Here is a 24,062-nt window from a genome sequence, read left to right on the forward strand (position 1 = left end):
TTACAGTTAAAAGGCAAGAAAACCCAAGAGGAAATCGATGAAATAATATATGCAAAGCGTGTAACTCAGTGCTTGGCGCACAGCGGGTACTCAGCAAATGTCAGGTAGAGGATGGATGAAAGAAGGGAAAGAACTGGAGGTCATGAGCCCAGAAGTTACTAGACTCCGAGAGGTAATGAATGAAACGAAAGGAGTGGCGGTGAGGAAGGCAACAGTCAAGAATGAGGTAATACATAAGAAATGTTAAGGAAGGCGAACAGGATATGGATTGGGCAGCAAGAATACAGAAATGGGAGTCACAAGACCTGAAAGAGCTCTGGTCTGTCACCAACTGCTCTGGAATCCCAGTTCTGTCACTGATTAGTGGCATGATCTTCAAAACTGTAAAACCTCTCTGAGCTTCGCTTTCCTTCATTGTAAAACAGAGATAACAGAGACAAGCATTCACTTCCTGATGTTATTATGAAGATTAATAATGCAACTAAAGTGATAAGCTTAGTAACTGGTGCACAGTAAGCACGCAATTAAGTTGGTGCTATTAGAGAATTGTGTCATTATTACCAATTAGCATTTTAGTAAGGCTAAAAATAATGCACATAGTAACTTTCTTTTTTCTCCTTGCAGTTTTTGGAAGTATACCAATTTTTGCTGTGTCCTAAAGAGATACGGGGTATGGCAAAGCTGGGAGTAGAAGAAGCATACCACAAAGTCTTAGATTAATGATTTTAAATTGTAAGGTACTGATGAAGCTACATAAGCAAAAACCCAAAATACAGTGTATATAATCACTCATCTCTCAGGTTCTTTGGAACCTAAAATTCAGAGACTGCTAGAAATTGTTCATTCTCATAATCAAATCAAATACAACTTTATCTGGCACATAATTAATGGCATGCACAATACAGTTTGAATGGGTTACCAGAAATCACTAGTTTAATCAATGCAAAGAGTATTTATTCCTTATAATCATCATTCACTCATTTCATTCACTCATTGATATCAACCCATTAATCAACACTTTTGGATACTCAAATTCAGTGAGCATTTTCCTATCTTGTCATCAAAGAAAGACACTATGATATACTTCATCAAAATAAAATTTAAAAAAAAAATCTGCAAAAATCACAAAAGCTCTGACTTGCGGCATTTTCTAAGGGTGGTTACGTAGGACTTGTGCTGCACGAACGCATGGTGCCGTTGGAAGTTACCCTTCCCTTTATAACTGTTCACAACCATATGATCAAGCATCTACTATAGAAATTCACGGAAAGCCTGCATCAAGTTCATCAGGTTAATATACATGTAACATTTAGTTTTCCTCTACTGTCTACTTCAGTCCTCTCTCTTGAATAGGGTGTTTGCCTGTGCCCAGTCTTCTGGGACCTCTTTTTTCAGTGATTCTTCAAAGATCATTGACATTGTTCTCCAACTACATCTCCAGGCTTTCCTAACACTCAGCAGTTTAAGAGAATCAAATTCAGAAGACCCTGGATGCCCTTTTCCTCCCCTCTTTTGGTAGCTCAGTCAAGCTGGTGCAACAAGTCTGATTTAGCTCAAGGGATGAGACTGATACCAGCCACAGAGCTGGAAGCTCCCCCTTTCTAACAAGGCCACAGCTTCATTCAGAAACCTTCCACTGTTAGATAGTCCTATAGACGTTCCCTTGCCCCATGCTACATGCAGACCCATAAAGGGCAGGGTTTCCCCTCAACTGGAAGGCAGGCTCCAGTGCATCCAATCCAGTCAGGCCCCACCTAAGCATACTTCTCTGTGAATAAAAATTCCAAGTTCATTCACAAGCAGTTATTGTCTAAGTTTTCCCCTAATAAACACTATTGTGGATTTATACTATATGGCACTAAAGGTGTGTGTCCATGCGTCGTTTACACAACTACATGGTTGGTCCTTAAACAACATGGGTTTGAACTATGTGGATCCACTTATATGGGGATATTTTTCAATCTGGTATATATCTTCACTTCCTTATGATTTCCTTAATAACATTTTCTTTTCTCTGGGTTACTATACTGTAAGAATACAGTATAAAACAAGTATAACACACAAAGTATGTGTTAATTGACTGTTTATGTTATCAGTAAGGCTTCTGGTCAACAGGAAGCTATAGCAGTTAAGTTTCTGGGGAGTCAAAAGTCATACACAAATTTTCGGCAGTGCAGGGAGTTGGTGTCCCCTAACCCCTACATTGTTCAGGGGTGAACTATATATCTAACTCCTCTGCACCAGGAACTTGAACTAGTTTCAGATGCCTGGTTAGGGGCACCTGGGTGGCTCAGTCGGTTGAGTGTCTGTCTCTTTAATTTTGGCTCAGGTCATGATCTTGGGGTCGTGGGCTTGAGCCCTGCATCGGGTTTCCCACTCAGCACGGAATCTGCTTGTCCCTCTCCCTCTGCTCCTCCCCTCGTTCACGTTTTCTCTTCTCTCAAATAAATAAATCTTAAAAAAAAAAAAAAAAATGCCTGGGGGCACCTAGGTGGCTCAGTCAGTTAAGTGTCTGCCTTCGGCTCAGGTCACGATCCCTGGGTCCTGGGATCTAGCCCAACGTAGGGCTCTCTGCTCAGCGGGGAGTCTGCTTCTCCCTCTGCCCCTCCCCCTACTCATGCTCTCTCTAATAAATAAATATTTTCTAAAAATCTTAAAAAAAAATGCCTGGTTAGATTAGGATTTAATTCTTAACCAGCTCTCTCCTCACCCTTTACAAACTAAACTCTAAGATGAAACTTAACTCTTTTACAAGCTAGCTAATACTTTCCTTCAGCTCTCAGCCCTCTCTCATTTCTGACCAAAAGGGTGTTCTTGTGGGGAGAGATGGTGAGGAAGCTTAAAAAAAAAAAGAAGAAGAAGAAAGGGGTGTTGTTACTTTTCTAAACAAGTAAGAGAAAATTGGCCAGACAACCCAGGATTTGATCAGACGACCTGGATTAATGGAATGAGATTGAAGCAAGGAGGGGGCTGGAGAGAACGATAAGCCACAGTCAAGAAGCTCTATGCCCTCAGAGGACACCAGGCTCTAGACCATAGACAAGTAGAGTGCACGTGTCTAAGGAAGAAGAAAAGAGTCCAAAATCAAATTCTGCCTACTCCCAACACTTCCTTACACTGGTTCTGCCCTTTTTTCTTTCTAAAGGTCAAACAGGAAGACTTACCAGATTACTGTTCCCTCAGGAAACAGCCACGAGCATGACCTTACCAGTGTTCTACCCTCACTACAATATACTGCTCCTCCAGGTAAGGCTAGGGAGTAGACAGGGTAGGCCAGCTTCCAGAAACACAGCAGATAAAATTAGCAATCAGGGAAAAGTATCCCCCAGCTCTCCTCATTACCACCTAACCTCTCTTGAAAAGTTACATCTCAGGGCGCCTGGGTGGCTCAGTTGGTTAAGCGACTGCCTTCGGCTCAGATCATGATCCCAGGGTCCTGGGATAGAGCCCCGCATCGGGCTCCCTGCTCCGTGGGAAGCCTGCTTCTCCCTCTCCCACTCCCCCTGCTTGCATTCCCTCTCTCGCTGTCTCTCTCTCTCTCTATTAAACAAATAAATAAAATCTTTAAAAAATAAAAAAGAAAGAAAAGTTACATCTCCTTCCATTTCCTGGTTCATCTGCCCCAGAGACCCAGCTCCACGGTGAAGTGTACAGAAACCTGGTTGACACTGGATTTCCCCATTGCAGAGGGGAATGGTCAGGCTGCACGAGCAGACCTAGTGTGCTGCTTAGAAGCACAGGGAGAGGCCACTTCTGTGGAAGCCTTCCATCCCCACTGGAAAAAACAGTGAGTCACTGTCACACACAGATGCATACAACAGTGACATCACATTCAACCAACTGGAATTCTTGGCAGTAGAAATATTAATTCAATATTTTTATACATTAATACACGGTTTTGGTTTTTTTTGTTTTTTTAAAGATTATTTACTTATTTGACAGAGAGAGAGAGACCACAAGCAGAGGGAACAGCAGAGGGAGAGGGAGAGGGAGAAGCAGGCTTCCCGTTGAGCAAGGAGCCCGATGTGGGGCTCAATCCCAGGACCCTGAGATCATGACCTGAGCTGAAGGCAGACGCTTAACCAACTGAGCCACCCAGGCACCCCAATACATGGTTTTGTGTCTTTGACAGTGCCCACTCATCACGGATGCTTACTCTAATGCTAACTAAAAAATTAACAAGGGGCTGTTTCAATCATATAGACAAACAGCAAACATTTGTATCTCAACACTAATTCAATTATAAGGCTATTAAAATTAATTTAACAATTTTTAAAGCATCACAATGGGAAACTAAATACAAGACAAAGTTTCTTAAGTCATTTCCTTGGAAACTTGACATAAAGGTTTAAGATTATTAGACCAATCTATAATCAAGTAGTTTAAAAAGGCATTATTTTTACTGAGTGGGTTATTACTTAAGAACTTCAGTTAATTTGATCTTCCCAAATATGCATAAGAGATTTTGTCTCTCTATTCCAGTATTAGGAGAGCTACCTCTTCAAATAAATGAAAATACATTTTCTTACAGCTTTAAACTCTTCCTTATACATTTTAATTTAAACAAATGTTTATAACCTTAAATTCATGAGAATTTCTTTCCAACCAATATTTAATTTGTTCAAAGTCAAAAATAGAAATACTGATTTACTGAATGATTGACAGTTTTTTTTTTTTTAACCCAAATACTTTTAATTTTCCAGAGTTGGGGGGTAGAGGTGAGAAGCACATTCACTTTCCAAAAAACAAAAAAAAAAAAGAAAAAAGAAATCTCACAGTACATACATTCTCCCATCCAATTCGTAAGTAGGACTCCCACCCACCAGCACTGAAAAGTTGTAATCCCACAAGCAAGAGCCATACCCGTGTGCATGCACTCATGTGAAAATATCACACACACTAAATTGCACGGAGGCCGTGACAACATGCAACTTAGTAATGTGCAATATCTCCACCAGAGCAAGCAGAATGGGAGCATCGGGGGAGAAGGGTGTGATGCAAACATTCAGGACACAACATGCTCTACAGGGACGACAATGGTTTGGGGAAAAGAGAGGCATGCCACTAACTCAGAAATTCATGAAATGGAAATCCAAATGAATACACAAACATATTCAATTTAGAAAAAACACTTACTTATTCAGAACTGAGAATCATAACTGAGGTTCAAAAATTCAATGAGACAGCATAAAGTAGCCACATATTTCGGAAGGAAAAGCTTCAAGAGCCTAGACACTTTGGCTGCCTGGTCATGCAGTTAACTCTCAATTTCAATTCCACTTTCAACTTACTGATGGATCATATAAAACGAGTTGAATAATTTTCACTTGACCATAACAGTGATGACGACTAATGGTTGATGTTTATGAAGTCTGATTTCATTGATGATTTGCAGACCAAATTGTACTCTCAGGACTTTATAACATTTTCATATTCACTTGTATAATATTTTTCCTCTTATCTTTGTCCATGAAGAAACATATTCCGTCTTGAACACAATCCTTCAGAATGAAAACTCTGACAAGAGCTCTGAGAACTAGAACTCATTGTTATCTTACACCTGTGAGAAGGTTCTTCAGAGGCATCTAGGTAAAACCTGTCCATTTTAGGTCTTGAATTTGACCCAGTAAAGAAAGAGACAAAAAGCACTTGGACCGCTAAAAACTGTCCTGAGTTATAATCTTTAATTTACATAACTTGATATAGTGTGGTTACACAAATGGTCCAGGGAGTAAGATATTACTCAAGTTATCTAGTCCGTACTGTATTTTTCAGTTTTGACAACCATTAGGATTATAGTTCTGGTACTGAGGGTTTAAACTTTTTCCAAAATTAAAAATTTGATAAAATGAATGGTTTTTATACCAGTATCCTTTGGAACCAAGACATGGGCTACTGCTACAGTGCATGGTGTGTACAATCCCAGGAAGATAAAGCAAATCTAATTTATGAAAAGGCACATCTATATTTCCTCTCCCTAGAGATGTGACCATACTCTTTGTAACCTCAAATTCCCTTGATGAGTCAAAGGCCTGAATTTTTAGCTGCCAACCTCATGTGTCCATTTGAACAGTCCTAACAGTGTCACAAATTAAACTCACAATCTTCTGCCCCAACCAACAACTCCTGGAAGAAGGCACCATGGTACACCAGAAGGATATGTGCGTGCTTGCTTGCTTGCTCTTTTAAAGATTTTATTTTTAAGTAAACTATATACCCAACGTGGAGCTCGAACTCACAACCCTGAGATCAAGAGTCACCTGTTCCACCAACTGAGCCAGCCAGGGGCTCCAGGATATGTGCTTTCAACCAGCGGGACCAACGTACAAATCACAGCTCGGCTTACCAATTCAAGCAACCGTGACATTAAAGAATTAAGTTTAAAACAAAGGAGGTGGCACATTTGGTATGAAAACAAAATTGACTGGAATGACAGAGGACAGTTGACCAGTGGTTCACTCTAAGAAAGCAGGACAAGAGAAAATTCAAGAACCGTGATTTGAAAACAGAAAAGCTTTTTTGAGAATAAGAGTCAGTGTTAATAAAGGTTATTTCAGGAAAAGGAAGTAACTCTCTGGAAGTTCTTAATGGGAAAAGCCAGATAATTTTCTGTAAGGCTTGGCTTTAGTCACATTGACTAAAGGATTCTGCCAACCTTTGACATGGTTGATTTGATAGTTTCGGCCTATTAGGAAGGTAGAAGGTTATTTTTCTTTTTGGTTGAGTGATTTACATAAACTTCTTTGAGTCAGAGAGAGGTCACTTAGATAAACTGACGTGAATTTACTGCTAGAGTTTTCAACATTTTATTTACTCAATAAAGATGATACCCCATGATCATACAGACTTAGAAAGGATGCTAAAGCCAGCAAGTTTCTTCCCTGAAGAAGACAGCTTCACCTTGAAAACTGTTGTTACATTAGATAATACACTCCCAAACTTGGAATCTTTTTTTTTTTTTTTAATTTTATTTATTTATTTGACAGAGAGAGACACAGCGAGAGAGGGAACACAAGCAGGGGGAGTGGGAGAGGGAGAAGCAGGCTTCCCGCTGAGCAGGGAGCCCGATGCGGGGCTCGATCCCAGGACCCTGGGATCATGACCTGAGCTGAGGTAGACGCTTAACGACTGAGCCACCCAGGAGCCCCCCAAACTTGGAATCTTTACATAGATGGTCCCACATGGGATACCCAAGAGCACCACAGAGGATAAGGACATTCTTTAAAATCCTACCTGATGGCCAATAAAGGAAGCAAGATACTGATGAAGACTTTACCCAGGCCTTGCTAATAGGAAAAAAGAAAGATAATCCAGCAACCTTTCTAGAGAGAATGTATTTTAGGAACATATATGCTATTTGAATGTAACTAAGGGTTTTCCAGAGACCAAAGTGGTATCCTCAACCAGTTGTTAAATGAACACAATGAAGAAATAAGCCAAGATCAGTCAGACAGCATTAGCAGGTCATATCAAGATTTCTATGAAAGACTAGTTCCAAGGAATGCTATTTCTTAAAAGTAAGTGGAAACATAAAGGCCAGCCAAAAATTCATTATTCAAGATAAGTTTAAGACCATTAGCGAACAACTTACTTGAAAAAGAAGCTCTGATGGATAACATGAGGATTTAATTTGGGCACCTATTCGTAAGCAATAAAAATACAGTAGAATCCTAATGAGCTAAAAGCAATGGGGGACAAGGGTGGGGAAGAAGCTGAGATAGGCCTGAGCTGCAAGAGGCCTTTCCCTATCCAAAATGACAAAGAGGAAGGCGTGGGGAACCAGGAGCCAAAGACTTGGAAAGCGTATATGGAGAAAAAAAGTTGAAGAATCATCTAATTCAGAAGCCAAGCCTGCAATACATGGACGCCACAAGACATGATGGAAGTTTCTGGCCAGAACCTGTGATGCACATATAGCCTGTGACTTGAAAATAACCAGAAACTTTGCATTTCCAGTATCCGATCTACCCTCATGCAAAGGGCACAGCCTGGCTACAGAGGAAGAGAGGAAGAAACAGAAAGACCATCTGCTGCTGTTCCCTGTGCACAGCTGCAGTTCCTGAGAATAGGAGGGCTCCCAGAGAAGAGGAGGTATGTGTGGTGCCAGAGGGGGTTCTCCCCAGCAAGTGACATGATGACAGGAGCTGCAGCTACAGCAAGAGCCTGCAGTGGGGGAAAGCTGTTAACTCCTAAGACTGACAGCAGGAAACTGAAACTGAATTTTTTTCTTATCAACACTTGCACTGCTCACATCATTCTCTCAAAAGGATATAAAAATTTTTGAAAATACCAGGGTATGTCACTAGTTTAGCACCGAATGTTATTAGAAAGGCTCAAGACAGAAAACAGGCTTCTCATAGAAAGCAGTTTCTAATGGAAAGAAGAACAGCATAAATCTTCTCCCTACCTGATAGCTTCTTCCACAGATTGGCCAATGATATTAGAAGAAGGACCTGGCTGAGATAGTGGTGTCAGGCTTATCACCCACTTCACTGGCTTATAGTACTCATCGCTGGAACTTAATAGATAAAATAGGGTGGTCAGGAAAATTATCTGCAAAACAAAGGATAGTATCTCCTAAAAAATCACATTTGGAAACTACAGGAAGGAAACATAAATGGAACCAAGAAGGTGCTTTACTGTGGAAGGAGAGGCGCCATGCACTTATCTACCTGTACATACCAGAGACAGGACAAAATTGAGAAGGGCAGTCCCACTGTAGAAGAGGATGGTCAGGAGAGTTGTGACGGTGGTGAAAAGCAGGCTCACGTTCCGGCTCATGACAATCCACAGAGACTCCAAGATCTGATGACGAGGGAAAGCTGAACATCAGAACTAATCCTCCAGAAAGAAGTTTCTACAGCTCTCTGCTGTGCTTTTAGTACAAGTGTGAGTACCAGAAACTGAAAATAGAGTATTATTTTAAATGAAAAAAAAAAAAAAAATCACCTGAAATCACGTGAACGTTGAACAGTAAGGAAAATGGTTAAGAAAACCACGGTGAACCTAACTCCAAATCATATTATAGCCATTAAAGATAGCTCTATTATAACACAGAAAAACATTTTCTGAAACACTGCAAAGCTGAAAAAGCAGGAAATAAAAACTTTATATACAGCATGATTATAACTATGTAAAAATGATATTTATAGAAAAAATACCTACAGGAGAATATGCTAGAAGGCAACCTGTATAGGATCACAAGTGTAGATCATGAAAATTCTAGTATTTGTCCTATTAGCCACCTCCCCCCTTGCCACCTCCAACTTAGATTCACTTACAAACACAAAAGCATCACTTGGATGATTTCACTAAAATCATAGTAAAAGAAATAGGTCAAGGGCAGAACTCCGCAGCTGATAATCTTTCTTCAGATAGACGATGACGCTTATATCAAGACTTAAAATGTTCATTTAGTCCATCACCTGCAAATTCACTAGAACCACTTATTAAAATAGTTATTAATACCTCTTAAAGAAGATGTACGGTATCTATAGCACACCTACATGTGTTCATTTCCTATCTCCCCATGAACTTAAATTCCCTCATGATAACATCTGTTCCCTGTGACAGAAGCAATGCAGATGACATGATCTTTATTGTAAAGATAGACAAACTGAAGCTCAGAGATTTTTTAAAACTTGCCCAAGGGCCTTGGAGCTAAGAAGTGGAACTAGACTGGGACCAGAAGTCTAATGTCTGATTTTATTTTGGTGTGCCCTTTCCAAAACAGCAGTTCTGTTTTTTGTCATATGTGCAAGTTATACCATCTGTTCTATGAAAGGCCTATCCATTCCTTTCCTATCTCAAATGTACCATTTATAAAGGCGTATTTTGTTGTCCCTGGCGTTTCTTGCAAACCTCAGCTCAGTCTTCATGGGAGAGCTTTTGCAGGCTGGTTTCATTTACAATAACTCCTTACAGAAAATCTTGAAAATGCTTCGCAATGCCTACAAAAATATGCATGACTGACCATTTGACCTTGTGGGATAAAGAATGAATGAAAAACACCACTGATTCCAAGAAACAAATCAACAATGCCCTTACTTGTGATTTTTACATGCATTCTTTTGGGGGCTTCTGTCATTTTGGAATTTTTATCAAAAAAAAAACTTAAATAGTTTCTGGGTCACACTGACAGGAAATACTCTGTTGTAATTCTTAAGAAATTAACTGAATACGTTGTCGACTCTCAGTCTCCAACAACAATCAAGTAACCTTTCTGTGTAACCAAGGGGATTAGGAAGAAAGGTTTAGAACGTGAGAGCTTTTGGATATTCCAAGTATGAAGGCAGGAATAAAAAATCTGAGGGGCGCCTGGGTGGCTCAGTCGGTTAAGCGTCTGCCTTTGGCTCAGGTCATGATCCCAGGGTCCTGGGATCGAGCCCTGCATCGGGCTCCCTGCTCGGCGGGAAGCCTGCTTCTCCTCTCCCACTCCCTCTGCTTGTGTTCCCTCTCTCGCTGTGTCTCTCTCTGTCAAATAAATAAATAAAATCTTAAAAAAAAAAAAAATTTGATCAAGGGTTGACCTTCACACCTTAAGATTTTTTTCTGATGAGACAGGTAGTTATATTAAAGAATGTGATTGTTTTATACTCTGTAAGAATATATGTTGATATTTAGATGATGTACAAAAATCAGTGAACCAATATTCCAAATGACCAGTGCATATCACAAAAATATGCAAGAGTAAAAGACCCATTTCTAGCCAAGATAGATAAATGGACTTTAATACAAGACAGTACAAAAAGTTTATTGATACAGTTTCAAATTCCACACTGCAACTAACCTGTAAGAAATACCGTTCGTTGAGTTTTGGTGTAGGATCAAAGAAGAGCCACAATTATCTGAAAAGGCTATTAAAAGACTCCCCTCTTTTCCATCTACATATCCGTATGAGGCTGGATTTTCTTCTTATATCAATCAAAACAACGTATTCCAATTGACTGAATATAGAAGAATATATGAGAATCCAGACATTAAACAGATTTGCAAAAAATATAAAAGAAAGCCACTCTTCTCACTAAATAATTTTTTGTTTTGGGGATGCCTGGGTGGCTCAGTCAGTTAAGCGGCTGCCTTTGGCTCAGGTCATGATCTCGAGGTCCTGGAATTGAGTCCTACATCAGGCTCCTTGCTCAGTGGGGAGCCTGCTTCTCCCTCTGCCTGCCACTCCCCCTCCTTGTGCTCTCTCTCTCTTTCTCTCTGACAAATAAATAAAATCTTTTAAAAAAATTATATTTCATTTTGGGAAAAGGTTACTTTGCAGATGCAAGAAATGTGTTATGTTAATACGCAATGTTATTTTTAGTGAATTGATAAATATTTTTAAAGTTTTCAGTTTTAACTGCTGATACAATAATAATCAACAAAACCCACAAAAACAAACACTTTGGAATCTTTAGACCAAAAAGTTTCATAGCCACTGGACTAGAGGAAACAGAGGGAGGGGACTATCAAAACCATAAAGTCTTAGGACTGAAGGACATGAATTTCTAGATTTAACTCCAAACTCTGATCAGCTGTATTAGGTGCATGGGAGGAAGGGCAAGTGTGAGCGCAGGGACAGGGGAAGAACCAAGGGAGTTGTAAGAAAACCCCAAAGGTGGGGCGCCTGGGTGGCTCAGTTGGTTAAGCGACTGCCTTCGGCTCAGGTCATGATCCTGGAGTCCCGGGATCAAGTCCTGCATCGGGCTCCCTGCTCGGCAGGGAGTCTGCTTCTCCCTCTGACCCTCCTCCCTCTCATGCTCTCTGTCTCTCATTCTCTCTCAAATAAATAAATAAAATCTTAAAAAAAAAAAAAAAAGAAAGAAAACCCCAAAGGTGGTGTAAGAGAGCACAGAGAGACTTCAAAAGCACATCTTTATCTTCATCTTCCATATCAGGGAGCCAAAATATAATATCACAAATTGCAAAACCAAGACAGACCAACATAAATGTTATTTTGGAACTTTAGAGGTAAATACTCAGAGAAAGCTAAAAGAATTGACAACTGTTTCTAGAAAATGAGACTGAAGTGGGGAAGCACAAAGCAGGTCACTGTTATCTTTTACCAAAAAAATCTTAAAATATTCCTTACTCTCCACTATGGTCATCTATTAGTTTGATAAAAATTAAATTTAAAAAAATCTAGCATTGCAGGCACCTGGCTGGCTCAGTTGGTAGCGTGTGCAACTCCTGATCTCAGGGTTGTGGGTCTGAGCCCTGGTTTGGTTGTAGAGATTACTTAAAAATAAAATCTTAAAAAAAAAAACTACATTGCAAACTTCAACTTTCGTTAACTTGATGAAAGTCATGAGTCTATTTGCAAGAAAATTCCTCTCATCTCTGTGAAAAGCCACATGCCAAGACACTTTACAAAACACGATGTGGAACCAAACATGGTTCCTTGCCGCCTTTGACCCTTTGGCAAACAAGGCAGAGGTGGGTGGTACACGGCCGAAGTGTGGACTAAAGAACATCCAGTCTCTCTAAAGTAACTGCAACCGTATTTCCATCTGCCAAAGACCTTGCCCACCAGAAAGGCCATTCTCTCTCTAGGGGTCTGGCCTGGGGACATCCTAGTCAGCTTGAAGGGACATGAACACCTGTCTCTCAGAATGTGAGAGTCCGCAACACTGCACACTCACTTCCTGACTCAGCATTGCTCAGTTACTCTTCAACCACAGAGACGGCACCCAGGGAACTATTTACCCCTGAGGCCTATGGCTTTTGGCCATCTTTCTAGTGCATTTAGAACTCTCAAAATTATAAATGTCATGGCATTAAAAACAGGGTAACTAAAGGCCTCTAACAGTGCAAGGAAAACTGGAAATTAGAATTTCTATTTTTATTTCTAAGTCCAGTTTCACTAAAAATACTACTTCTTACCGAAAGAAACGTCTCGATGTTCTCGTGAACAAAGGAGGCGATATCCTGCCAGTCCAGGATGTCTCCCAGCCAGCTATTCTGACGATTTATATGCATCTTGTGTCCCTTGTGCCTTCCAGAGTGCGTTACATTCTACGGAACAAAATGGTTCACACATGAAATCTCCATTTAATCCAAAGCAGAAAAAGTATAAATACCCCATTTCAGTTTGGGTCCACTGAAGCACTTTAGCAGTTACTCAAAGGTGAAAATTTTTGCATTATTTAAGAAATCAGCCAAGAACTCCATCTAAAGACCTGAACTCTATTTTTCTGCTTATCTTCTCAATACCACGTGTCAGCCTAGCTCAAGTGCTCCCTTCCTAAATACAGTTGTGAACACACTTTGTTCCTCAATATGTACAACTATACACCAACAAAGCATTTACCTTCTTTTTTCTTTTCAGCCCCTCTACCTTTTTTTGGGTCTCCCATTTTTGCTTTTTTCCTCCTTTTCTCATCCCCCTTATTAATCTTCCACACAAGATAAAGAGAGCAAAGGGGGAGAGAATATAAAGGACATCTAAAACTAATACAATGTTATATGTCAATTCTATCTCGACAAAATGGGGGAAAATGAAAAAGAAACAAGAATGGGGGGGGAATTTAACTACATATGAAAGACAATTACACTGACAAGAATGCAGGAATAATTAAATTTGAAAGAGATAAGAATAAACAAAGTGACTAGTGAGGTTAACAATCAGAAACAGAAGTTGTTTCTTAACATTTTGTTTGCATTCTGACACTTGCCAACGGCACAGTGAAATCACTCTTCATTACGCAATGAAGACATTAGGTACTAGTAGAAGATATAAAGAAAGGAATACACCTGCCTGCTTATAGACCTATGGTTTTAAAACACTGAGGTTCCTGGACCATAAAATGAAGCTTTTAAATGGGGGTGAGGGATAGAAAAAGCTGTTTGTAAGCAGAAGCCCCACACCTGGCAGAGGAAAAAGACACCTTTCCAATTGACCAGTTCTTCAGCAGATAGCTACCTACAAATTCCTCAATTAGTTCTAACCTCCCCTCTTTGAAACCCCCAAAAACCAACACTGTTCCCTCAATTCGTCCCAGGGGAAGAGTAAAAACAGGTCACTGAGCAACAAATTCAAACCTGAAACTGAGCTTTCCTCCCTTCCACCCCAAGTGAAGAGGTTGATATATACATGCTCCTCTTCTCCTGTCAACCCTGTGAAAACTGACCACCAACTTGTCCCGTTCTCTACTCCTTCCCCACTGGACAGTCCTCTTCCACACTGCTGTACACCGGGTTGGCTGGGCCCGTGGGCCTTCAGGAGCAGCAGTGAGGAATTTGTAGGTAGCTATCTTGCCAAGGGCACAGTGAAATCACTCTTCATTACGCAATGAAGACATTAGGTACTAGTAGAAGATATAAAGAAAGGAATACACCTGCCTGCTTACAGACCCCACACAACCAGCTGCTGTCAAGACCAGCATTTTTATATTTAGTGGAAAATGGTATTATTTTCCATCACAATTTCTGAAGTAATAATAGTATATCAGCACAAGAACAGGGAAAGGTGATTAAAAAATCAAGATCTCCAAACTTTTGGATCTATTTTACTTCGTCAAAGAAAAAGTTCTTAATGTCTAGAGCTGTACTATCTCAAACAGGAGCCACTAATCACATGTGGCTATTAGCACTTAAAATGGAGCTAGTCCAAAAACGGCATTAGTATAAAATATACATCACCAGGTTTCCAAGGCTTATACGAAAAAAAACAAAGGATATAAAATATCTCACTAAGATTTTTTCTACTTGTTTGCATATTGAAATGATGATATATTGGGGGTATGTTGGGGTAAGTGAAATATTAAAATTAATCTCAACTGTTTATTTTTAGCTTTTTCAGGTGGCCATTAGAAAAATTAACATTATACACATGGTTTACATTGCATTTCTACATAATGAGATAAGATGCTGTTAATGATGCTGTTTTCATCTTGTGTTCAGTCCCCATCACAGGGACTGGTGGGTTCTGCATGCAGATTAGCCATCAATTCAAGTGGACTTTTAGTAACCTGAAGTTTAAGACCTTGCAGCTTAAAAATTTCAATAAATGATATCCCAATGTTAATAATCTATCTAATTAACATCTATCTAGTCAATGAGTCTGTAAAATAAAAGGACTTTATTAGTTTACAACTGAAATCCTCTAATAAAATAACTTACCTTTACAAACCAAGAATGATACAATCTGTCCCAAAGTTCTAGTACTTGCTTTTCAATTACAGCAGTATTGTTCACCTTATCTCCCAGAATTTTATGAAGCTGGAAGAAATATAGATATGATCTGGTTTAGTATTTCAGACAACAATCCAGTAAAATTAATTCATGCTTGGTCTTTACATCTGTTCCAAATCAAACTAAAATGTTCCAGACTATTTAATTGCCTCTAGCTACCTTATGATCTTTTCTTAAACTCTACTCTTCAATATTCCTAGCAAATTTCCTTGCCTTTCTTGGCTTTTTGCTTCCCTCTATTTTTGGGTCTTTAAGAGAGCTACTTCAGGTTGTAAGAGAATGGTCATATAAAACCATGATCAGACTCAGCAAATCTGCCCAGAGAAAAATCTGTTGCATGTGGCCCAAGTGCTCATCCGTTACACAGAAATCCCATGCTACATTTATCACCGGTATAAGAATTACCACAGAACTTTAAGTAAAATTTTAGAACCTTAGCTATAAACACAAGTATTTCCCATAGTCTGCTGAGAGACGTCAGGTCTCAGTTACAACTAATGAGACTGGTGGGGTTTCTGGGAATCAAGTAGAGTGAGACAAGATAACTTTGAGGAAAATTATTCATTATAATACCACATGTTTTGTTATTAAAACCACAGCCTAATAGTAGAAAATTTATTTATTTGAGAGAGAGAGAGAGAATTTTAAGCAGGCTCCACGCCCAGTGCAGAGCCTGACATGGGGCTCGATCCCATGATCCTGAGATCATGACCTGAGCCAAAATCAGTAGTTGGATGCTTAACCGTCTGAGCCACCCAGGTGCCCCAAAGACATTTTTTAAAAGATAAATACGAATTTGTAGTCCCACTTTCTTACCATAACTTTCTATTTTTCCATATCCTCTGCAACTTTCTGCCTGTCTATAGAAATTTAGAATTCATCACTTCATCACTAACTTTCATCTTCATTTTTAATGGTTCCATATTAGTTCAAGTTTTTTTTCTTTTAAGATTTAATTTTTAAGTAATCTCTACACCCAATCTCTACTCCCAATCCCAAAATCAAGAGTCGCACGTTCTACCGAATGAGTGAGCCAGCACCCCAGTTCATTAAGTTTTGGTATTATTTTAACATTACCTGATCAAGGAATATAGAGATGGTTCCCAATTTTTAATATCACAAGTAACGCTGCAATGAATGTCCTTACACACAATTTTTTTCTTACTATTAATAGTAAGATAAATGTACAGGAATCAAAGGATAGAGGCACTTTACTAAAGGCTCTTGCTATGCATTGCTAAATTGTCTTCTATAGGAATTGTACCAATTAATATTTTCCAACATTGTATGAATAAACCAATTCTTCCAAAGCCTTATGGACTGATAAACTATTAGATAATTTAATAGGTGTGAAACTGTAACCAATTATTTATTATTTTCTTCTTCAGTTACAAGAGTGACCATTTTTCCATGTTGGTTTTCAATGTGTATTTTCTCGTGTGTGTCCTATCCACACCTTTTGCTCACTTGACACTGTCCTTATAGATATCTGAACCAGTTTTTAGACATATTGGATGCAAACATATCTGCCCAATGTTTTCCTCTATACTGATTCATAAACCAAATGCAAATGAGTGAATATAATAAAAACCATTTATCTTTGCACAGCATTTTACAATTTACAAATGGCTTTCCCCTACATTATGTGATCTTTACAACAACCCCAAGAGTTAGGCAGAAAAAGGTTTTTATCACCTTTGTACTTTCAAGATGAGAAAGCAGATTTAGAAAGGACACATGACAGGCCTGAGGTCAGGCAGCTAACTGGCAGAGGTAGGATTAAAAACTCTAATACTCTTTCAACTTAGCATCTATAACCTATGAACAAAGAACACCTAACACAGCAAACTGCCCAAAATAACTACAAGCCACAATTACCCCTAGTCTAATTTCCTTTAATTACTTTACATTTGTCTTTTAGGTATCACGACTGTTGGATACTCACAGACTTCCTACTACCAGCTCTTTCTGTCACTGTCCGCTCAGTTCCTGAGACCCTTCTTTACCCAGAAGAGCCCCTGGGCTGTCCACACAGCGGCCTCTGCCACAATCAAGCAGTCTCTCAAACCCATACCCCCTTTATCCCAGCACGACAGTGAGTAACTCTACAACACCACGACTTTGATGGCAGAATTCAGCGTCACTTCAAACCTGTGGTGTTGCCGGCCGCAGAACATCACAGTCCTGGAACACCAGCCTGTGACCTTACGGTACGTATCACAAATCACAAGGAAGACTGGGCCAGAGAGCAGGAGCCTGGCGGCCACATCACTGCTCTCAGAAAAATCACCAAAGCACAGGTACTGTTGGTGGTAGAGGAGATGCTCTTCGCATACAGAAGACAATGAAGCACTAAGAATAGTCAGAATGCCGCTCGAGAGCTTTGTTAACTTAAGACGAATAACCTCATCTATAAAATGGGGATGGGGAAATCAGTGGGCAGTTCTCTGCTCTCACTTTGCTTGGAACCTTGCCAGCATCTGCCACAGCTGACCAAGTCTTTCTTGCAAAATCTTCTCTCAGCCCCTAAGACACACACAGGTGGTTCCTCCCACCTCACAGGCTACTCCTCCTCCTCAGTCTTCTCTGCTGGCTCGCTTCTGTGACCTTCAAAAGCATAAGTGCTCCAGGAACCTATCTTTGGTCCTCTTCTGTTTGTGCTGTCTCCTTAGGCCATGTTATGGGATAAACTGTATCCCTCCTAAATTCATATGTTGAGATCCTAACCCCTCCTGTACCTCAGAATGTAACTGTACTTGGAGATAGGGTCTTTAAAGAAGTAACTAAGTTAAAATGAGTCCATCAGGGTGGGCCCTAATCCAATATGATTGGTGTCCTTATAAAAAGATTAAGAGACAGACACACGCAGACAGAAGACCATGTGAAAAAGACACAGGCATCTATAAGCTGAGGAGAGACGCCTCAAAAGAAACCAATTCCACCAACACCTTGCTTGATCTTGGACTTCCAGCCTGTAGAACCATGAGAAAATAAATTTCTGTTGTCTGAGCACCCAGCCTGTGGTACTTTGTTATGGCAACCCTACCAAACTAATACAGTTCATCTCTACTGATGGGTAGAGTGATAGGTACTATCTGATGATATTCAAACTTCCACCTACAGCCCCGATCTCTCCTCTGAGCCCCAGCTATGTATGTCCAATTGCCTTTTCTGATGCCTTGACTTAGATATCTGCTAGGTATCTCTAACTTACCACGCCCCAAACAGAATTACAGCTCCATCTATCTGTAATTCCCCACCACCCCCAGGTCTTTTTATCTCAGGAAGGGGCACAGCTACCCTTCCAGGTGGGCTAACTAAAACTTCCTTCCCTTTCACTCCACATCTAATCCATGAGTAATTCTTGTCAGAACTACCTCAAAAATATATCCCAGATGTGACCATTTCTCTCAATTTCCACTTCTACCATCCTAGTCCAAGTCATCAACATCTCCCCTGGACTACTGGAATATTCTTTTAGCCAACCCCCTGCGTTCTCCATTTCTGCCCATCTCTCCATAAAGCAGCCAAAATGAGCTTTCAATATCCTAAATCAGGTCATGTCCCTTTCTGCTTTAAATCCATGTTTATCTTTGTAACTAAAATAAAATCCCAACTTCTTATTATCACCTATGGCTCGTCCTGTCACCACATCCCCCATTCCAGCCACGTTGGCCTTCTTTCTTTCCTTCAACCAAGCTTGTTCCTATCTCAGAGCCTTTGAATTTTCTATGGCCTCAACTTGAACATTCTTTTCCCAGTGTTGGTGAAAGCATCACCTTCTGAGAGACATTCTCTGGCATTCTAGCTAAGGCATCACCCTAGGTTACTCTCTACATTACCTGGTCACAGCACTTCTAGAACTGGAATGGTTACTTCTTGACATGTTTCACGTCTGCCTCCTTTCATTAGAGTAAGCTCCGGGAGGGTGGTAACTCTTTCTGGTCTACCGCTTTTCCCCAGCACTTATAACAGTGCCTGGCACATTTGTGAACTGGCTGTCACTTCCCTCATTCTAGGCATGGGAGAAGGCACAGAGAAAACCCATTCACGACTATTAAGCAGAAAGGTTAGCTCAAGCAAGGATGTCGAATGAAGAAAGTAAATTAGATTTGAGCAAACAGCAAACTAGCAGGTCTGGGTAGAATAATGCATGGAGGATACAGGAGATAAGGCTGACAAGGTACACTGGGGCAGGCAGACAGGAACCTTCTCTGCTCATACCTAAACATACCCTAAAAAACTCTTCGTTTTCTGAGTATGACCTTTTCCCCTAGCTTTAGCCCTTCCTACACTTTAGCTCTCAGGACCCAGTTCTCACATGATTTTTAGCTAGATGAGATCTGAGCTTATTAGAAAAGCTAGCGCTACAGGGGCACCTGGGTGGCTCAGTAGGTTAAACATCTGATTCTTGATTTCAGCTCCAATCACAATCTCAGGATTGTGGGATCAAGCCCCACACTGGGCTCCCCACTCGGCAAGGAGTCTGCTTGGGATTCTCTCTCTCCCTCTCCTTTCCCCCTTACCTCCCCCAACTCCGAGCATGCTCTAAAGTTCTAAAATAAATAAATAAATCTTAAAAAAAAAAAAAAAAGCTACCCCTACAATTTCAATGGTTTTTTTTTTTTTTTAAGATTTTATTTATTTATTTGACACAGAGAGAGGGAGGGAGGGAGGGAGGGAGAGGGAGTGAGCACAAGCAGGGGGAGCAGCAGGCTACCTGCTGAGCAAGAAGCCCAATGTGGGACTCAATCCCAGGACCCTGGGATTATGACCTGAGCTGAAGGCAAACACTTAACTTACTGAGTCATTGAGATAATTCACACACCTTATAATTCACTCACTTCTGTGTACAATTCAATAGTTTCTTTTAGTATATTCAGAGTTATGGGACCATCACCACAATCAATTTTGGAACATTTTCATTACCCCAAAAAGAACCCCCATACTCCTTAGCAATCACTCCCTCATTTTGCTCAATCTCCCCATACCCCTGGAAACCACTACTCTACTCTCTGTCTCCGTAGATATACCTCTTCTGGACATTTCATAGAAATAGAATCATACATAAGTGGTCTGACTGCTTCTTTAACTCAGTGTAATGTTTTCAAGGTTCATCCATATGGTAGAATGTATCAGTGCTTCCTTCCTTTTTATGGCCAAATAATATTCCATTAGAAAGATATACCACATTTTGCTTATCCATTCATCAGTCAACGGACATTCAATGGTTGGTTTTAGATATTATCCCCATGTCTTCCAAATCAGGACATGATTATGTTACAACCTTTGTTAGCAATGTCATCTCTCTTCAACTGTCTTCCCTTTTTGAGTCCTGAGCAAAAGGTTTCAAACTTATCTTCTATGTAATTTGAAATTTATTTCTATAAAATCTAAGGCATATTTCTCCAGCTCTTTCCAAATAGGTAAGAATTCCAGAACTCAAAGAGAAAAACCAAAAAAGTAAATGCTATGCTTTCAGCAGAGTAAATCAGCCAATATAGTTCTAGACGTCTAAAAGGCTCCTGCAATGACTGGATCTTCTTCTATGATAGTTAGGAGATCTATATCCATAAACTTTATCTTTCACTTACTCAGCAAATATTTTTTAAAGACTTTCATGTGGCATTTGATTAGGTCACCTGGTATGGACTCAAGAAAATCAGTTACACAGATCTTTCTTTTAACTTTTTACTCGACCACAATTTCATCCTTAGGTTAGATTACTATACACGTGTACAGTATAATTTTTCAGATAACTTTTTTTTTTGAGATTTTGTTTTTTAATTTTGCCGAAGGCAGTCGCTTAACCAACTGAGCCACCCAGGCGCCCCTTGTTTTTTAATTTTGAACATGGAATCACATACCAGTACTTTTTTTCTGGGCATACATCTCACTGCAACAAATCTTGTCAATCCCTAGATGTTCCTAATTACTTTAATATATTAAAATTCCAAATTACCTTCTTTCTCATAGGCAATATGGGGGGGGGGGGAGCAATGCCAAATCTGTATCATGGAGTCTGACCCTTACCTGCAGTAACTGTGCCTTATCCTCTATCCTTCATGTCCTTCCACAAAGCTTCAGACAAGCTAATCTCCTCAAGCACACTCCTGCCTCCACATCTTGACCCACATAAACACACCTTAAAATACACGATGCCTTCTCTTTATTCATCGAAAACCTATCATTCATTCCTTCAAGGTTTATCTCAAGTGCCACAGTAAAGCACCTAGCCCAGTTCTGGGCATGCACTTCTAGCGTGTACAGCAGAAAGAACAAGGGATTTAGAATTCGTCTTCAGTTTGAAACCAAGCTCCACAATTTACTACATGACCACTGGGAATTTACTTAGCCTTGCTAAGCCTGTTTCTTCCTCTGTAAAGTGGGCCAAACAATTTAGACTACTATAGGTTTCTTGGAAAGATTAAATGAAACAAACTGGAAACTGCCAAGCACAGTCACCAGCAGATAATAATATTTAATATTTGCTAACAACCTTTTTTTTCCTCCACAAAGTCTTATTTGACCACCCAATTTTAATGATCATTCTGTCCTAATGCACAAATAATGAATACTTACCTTGAACAAGAAGCAAAAGACAAACCTCTCTGTTCAAGCTACTAGCACTATTAAATAAATCCTCCAGAAAGTTTACTTTCATTGTATGTTTCTTGTTGACTTATATATTTAAGCCTATTTAAAAAATGGAAACTGTTCTAAATGGAATCTCTACTTACACTTCATCAAAGCAGGAAGCCCCTACCAATGAAGACCCTGCAGAGAGAAAGCCACAGACAGAGGCTCTTCCCTTACCTTGTGTGTTATCCATTCTCTTCCATACTGGTACACGTTGTTAGCTGCAGAATTGAGGGCTCTTTGGACTACTTGAGCCTCAGGAAGCCAACTAATTTAAAATAAAAGAAAGAAAAAATTACAAGCTAGTATATTTTTAGTGGACTGTGTCAGTAACTCTTGGAATTCCATGTATTTAAACAATCAGTAACTGACAAATTGTTGCTCAGTCATCACAAGCAGATACAAATGAATCTCATGCAGGAATCCTTGACTTCCAAGCCTAACACGTAATTCTACCATCGGCCCTTCAAGGGGCCCTGCAAGCTCTCCTTAGCTTTTAGACCCACTTTCCCCACAAACTCCCTTTCATTCTGCTCTGCCTGGTGTCTCTGCCCATACATGTCCCGGATCATCTGCCTTATTCAACACCAGCCTTATTCCGCATCAGAACTGCTCAGAAACCTGTTAGACATGCAAATTCTTGGGCCCAGGTCCAGACCTACTGAAAAAGAAATGGGGCTGAGGCCCAGCAACCAGTATCCTAATGAGCCGTGAAAGTGATTCTGATACATGCTGATCTAAGAACTGAGTGAAGAACTGAGAAAGAAAACAAGAGGGCAAATCATTGTTTTCAATGGAGATCTTTTTCGTTATGATGTGAGGAAGTCCTGAGCAGAGTTCTAGCTATACAAGGAGCTGCATCTACAAGCTTTACTCTTCATGCCATGAGAGACGGCCTCCCCACTATCCTGTTAACTAAGCAGACTGTATCATCTGCCTTAATCAATAACACATTACCTATGCCCAGTGTTTTCTGAAGGAGAAATACCTTCATGTATTCTTTATTTTTTTTAAGATTTTATTTATTTATCTGAGAGAAAGAGCGAGAGCAAGCGAGCGCACAAGCAGGGGGAAGGGAAGAGGGAGAAGGAGAAGCAGACTCCCCACTGAGCAGGGAGCCCTGACACAGGCCTCAATCCCAGGATCCCAAGATCATGACCTGAGCAAAAGACAGACACTTAACTGACTGAGCCATCCAGGAGCCCCTCATATATTCTTTAAATTGTACCTCAAAGGGTTGTACACTACAGATGTTGGCATTCACAAATTTAATAGTCCTGATTTCAACTATCCATGATTGATGCCCAAAGGCCAAGGCAAACAGTAACTAAGAACTTTCCTGAGGCCTAAATATGACACAAAACACAAAGCTGGCTTATGGGAAAGAGTCAAGTCAAATGAGCAATGTTCTCAACCTACAGCAGTTTTACATACTTGTAGTACTTTATATAGTAAATTGGAAGTGATAACTTGCTTGTGTGTGTGTGTGAGAGAGAGAGAGAAAGATGGTCCTAAAGAGAAAGCCAACTGCCACTGACAGGGACAAATGTAATGATACAGAGAAAAAGACATTTTGGATACATTAGAAAGTGCAATGTCAAATTGGTAATGGTTTCAATCTTTAATCAGTTCTTCCTACATCCAAATAAAGTATTTCTGAAACTTTTGGCAAATTCTCAAATATTTCTCAGCAAGTTAAGACAAAACTTTAGAGATGATTACAAATCTAATAATCTAAGTATGAAGACATGAACAGGAAATTGAAATCTTTAAATAGAGATGGGATTTGGGAGAAATTTAGATTTTAAATTATTCTAGTATTTAGAGGTTCACCAGTGCTTTGAAGGAACTGCTGAATATTTTCAATTACGTAGTATGACATTTTATGGGGAAAATTATAACCTCTAGTGTTAAAGTATGAGGATTCACATTAGTATTTGAATAGATCTTTAATGACTAACAAGTATCTATTAGGCCTGATAAATTCTTGCTGGCTACTGTGAAAACACTTTGCCGAAATACTCACACAGGTATCCTAAGAGCCACAGATGAGAGGAGCTGTTGTGAGGCCAAGTCAAAGATCTTGGCTCTGTCCAGACCTCCTCACAAGGAGTGCCCTCTAGGAGACACAGGGCCAAAACCACCTGAGCAACCCTGGCTGGGACACGCTGGGATGCGCTTTGACCTTCTACCAACCAGAGCCAATCACTAACTCTCCTACGCTAAGTCAAGAGGGATCCCTT

General features: G+C 40.0%; 1 protein-coding gene across 2 annotated transcripts in view; it reads right to left on the reverse strand.

Annotated features, from left to right (window-relative positions):
* The window catches only part of TMEM245 (transmembrane protein 245), a 99,236-nt gene that overhangs the window by 26,191 nt on the left and 48,983 nt on the right, over window positions 1-24,062 (reverse strand). For both annotated transcript variants that reach the window (XM_081803360.1, XM_081803359.1), the window contains 5 exons: window positions 21,997-22,087; window positions 15,109-15,207; window positions 12,871-13,002; window positions 8,683-8,805; window positions 8,408-8,553 (listed from right to left, as the gene is read on the reverse strand). In XM_081803360.1, the coding sequence (XP_081659486.1) occupies window positions 8,408-8,553; window positions 8,683-8,805; window positions 12,871-13,002; window positions 15,109-15,207; window positions 21,997-22,087 (591 nt within the window). The remainder of the gene's footprint in view (window positions 1-8,407; window positions 8,554-8,682; window positions 8,806-12,870; window positions 13,003-15,108; window positions 15,208-21,996; window positions 22,088-24,062) is intronic.

This window comes from Leptonychotes weddellii, chromosome 14, assembly GCF_054177405.1.
Source record: "Leptonychotes weddellii isolate Sample4059 chromosome 14, ASM5417740v2, whole genome shotgun sequence".
In the NCBI taxonomy this organism is placed as follows: Eukaryota; Metazoa; Chordata; class Mammalia; order Carnivora; family Phocidae; genus Leptonychotes; species Leptonychotes weddellii.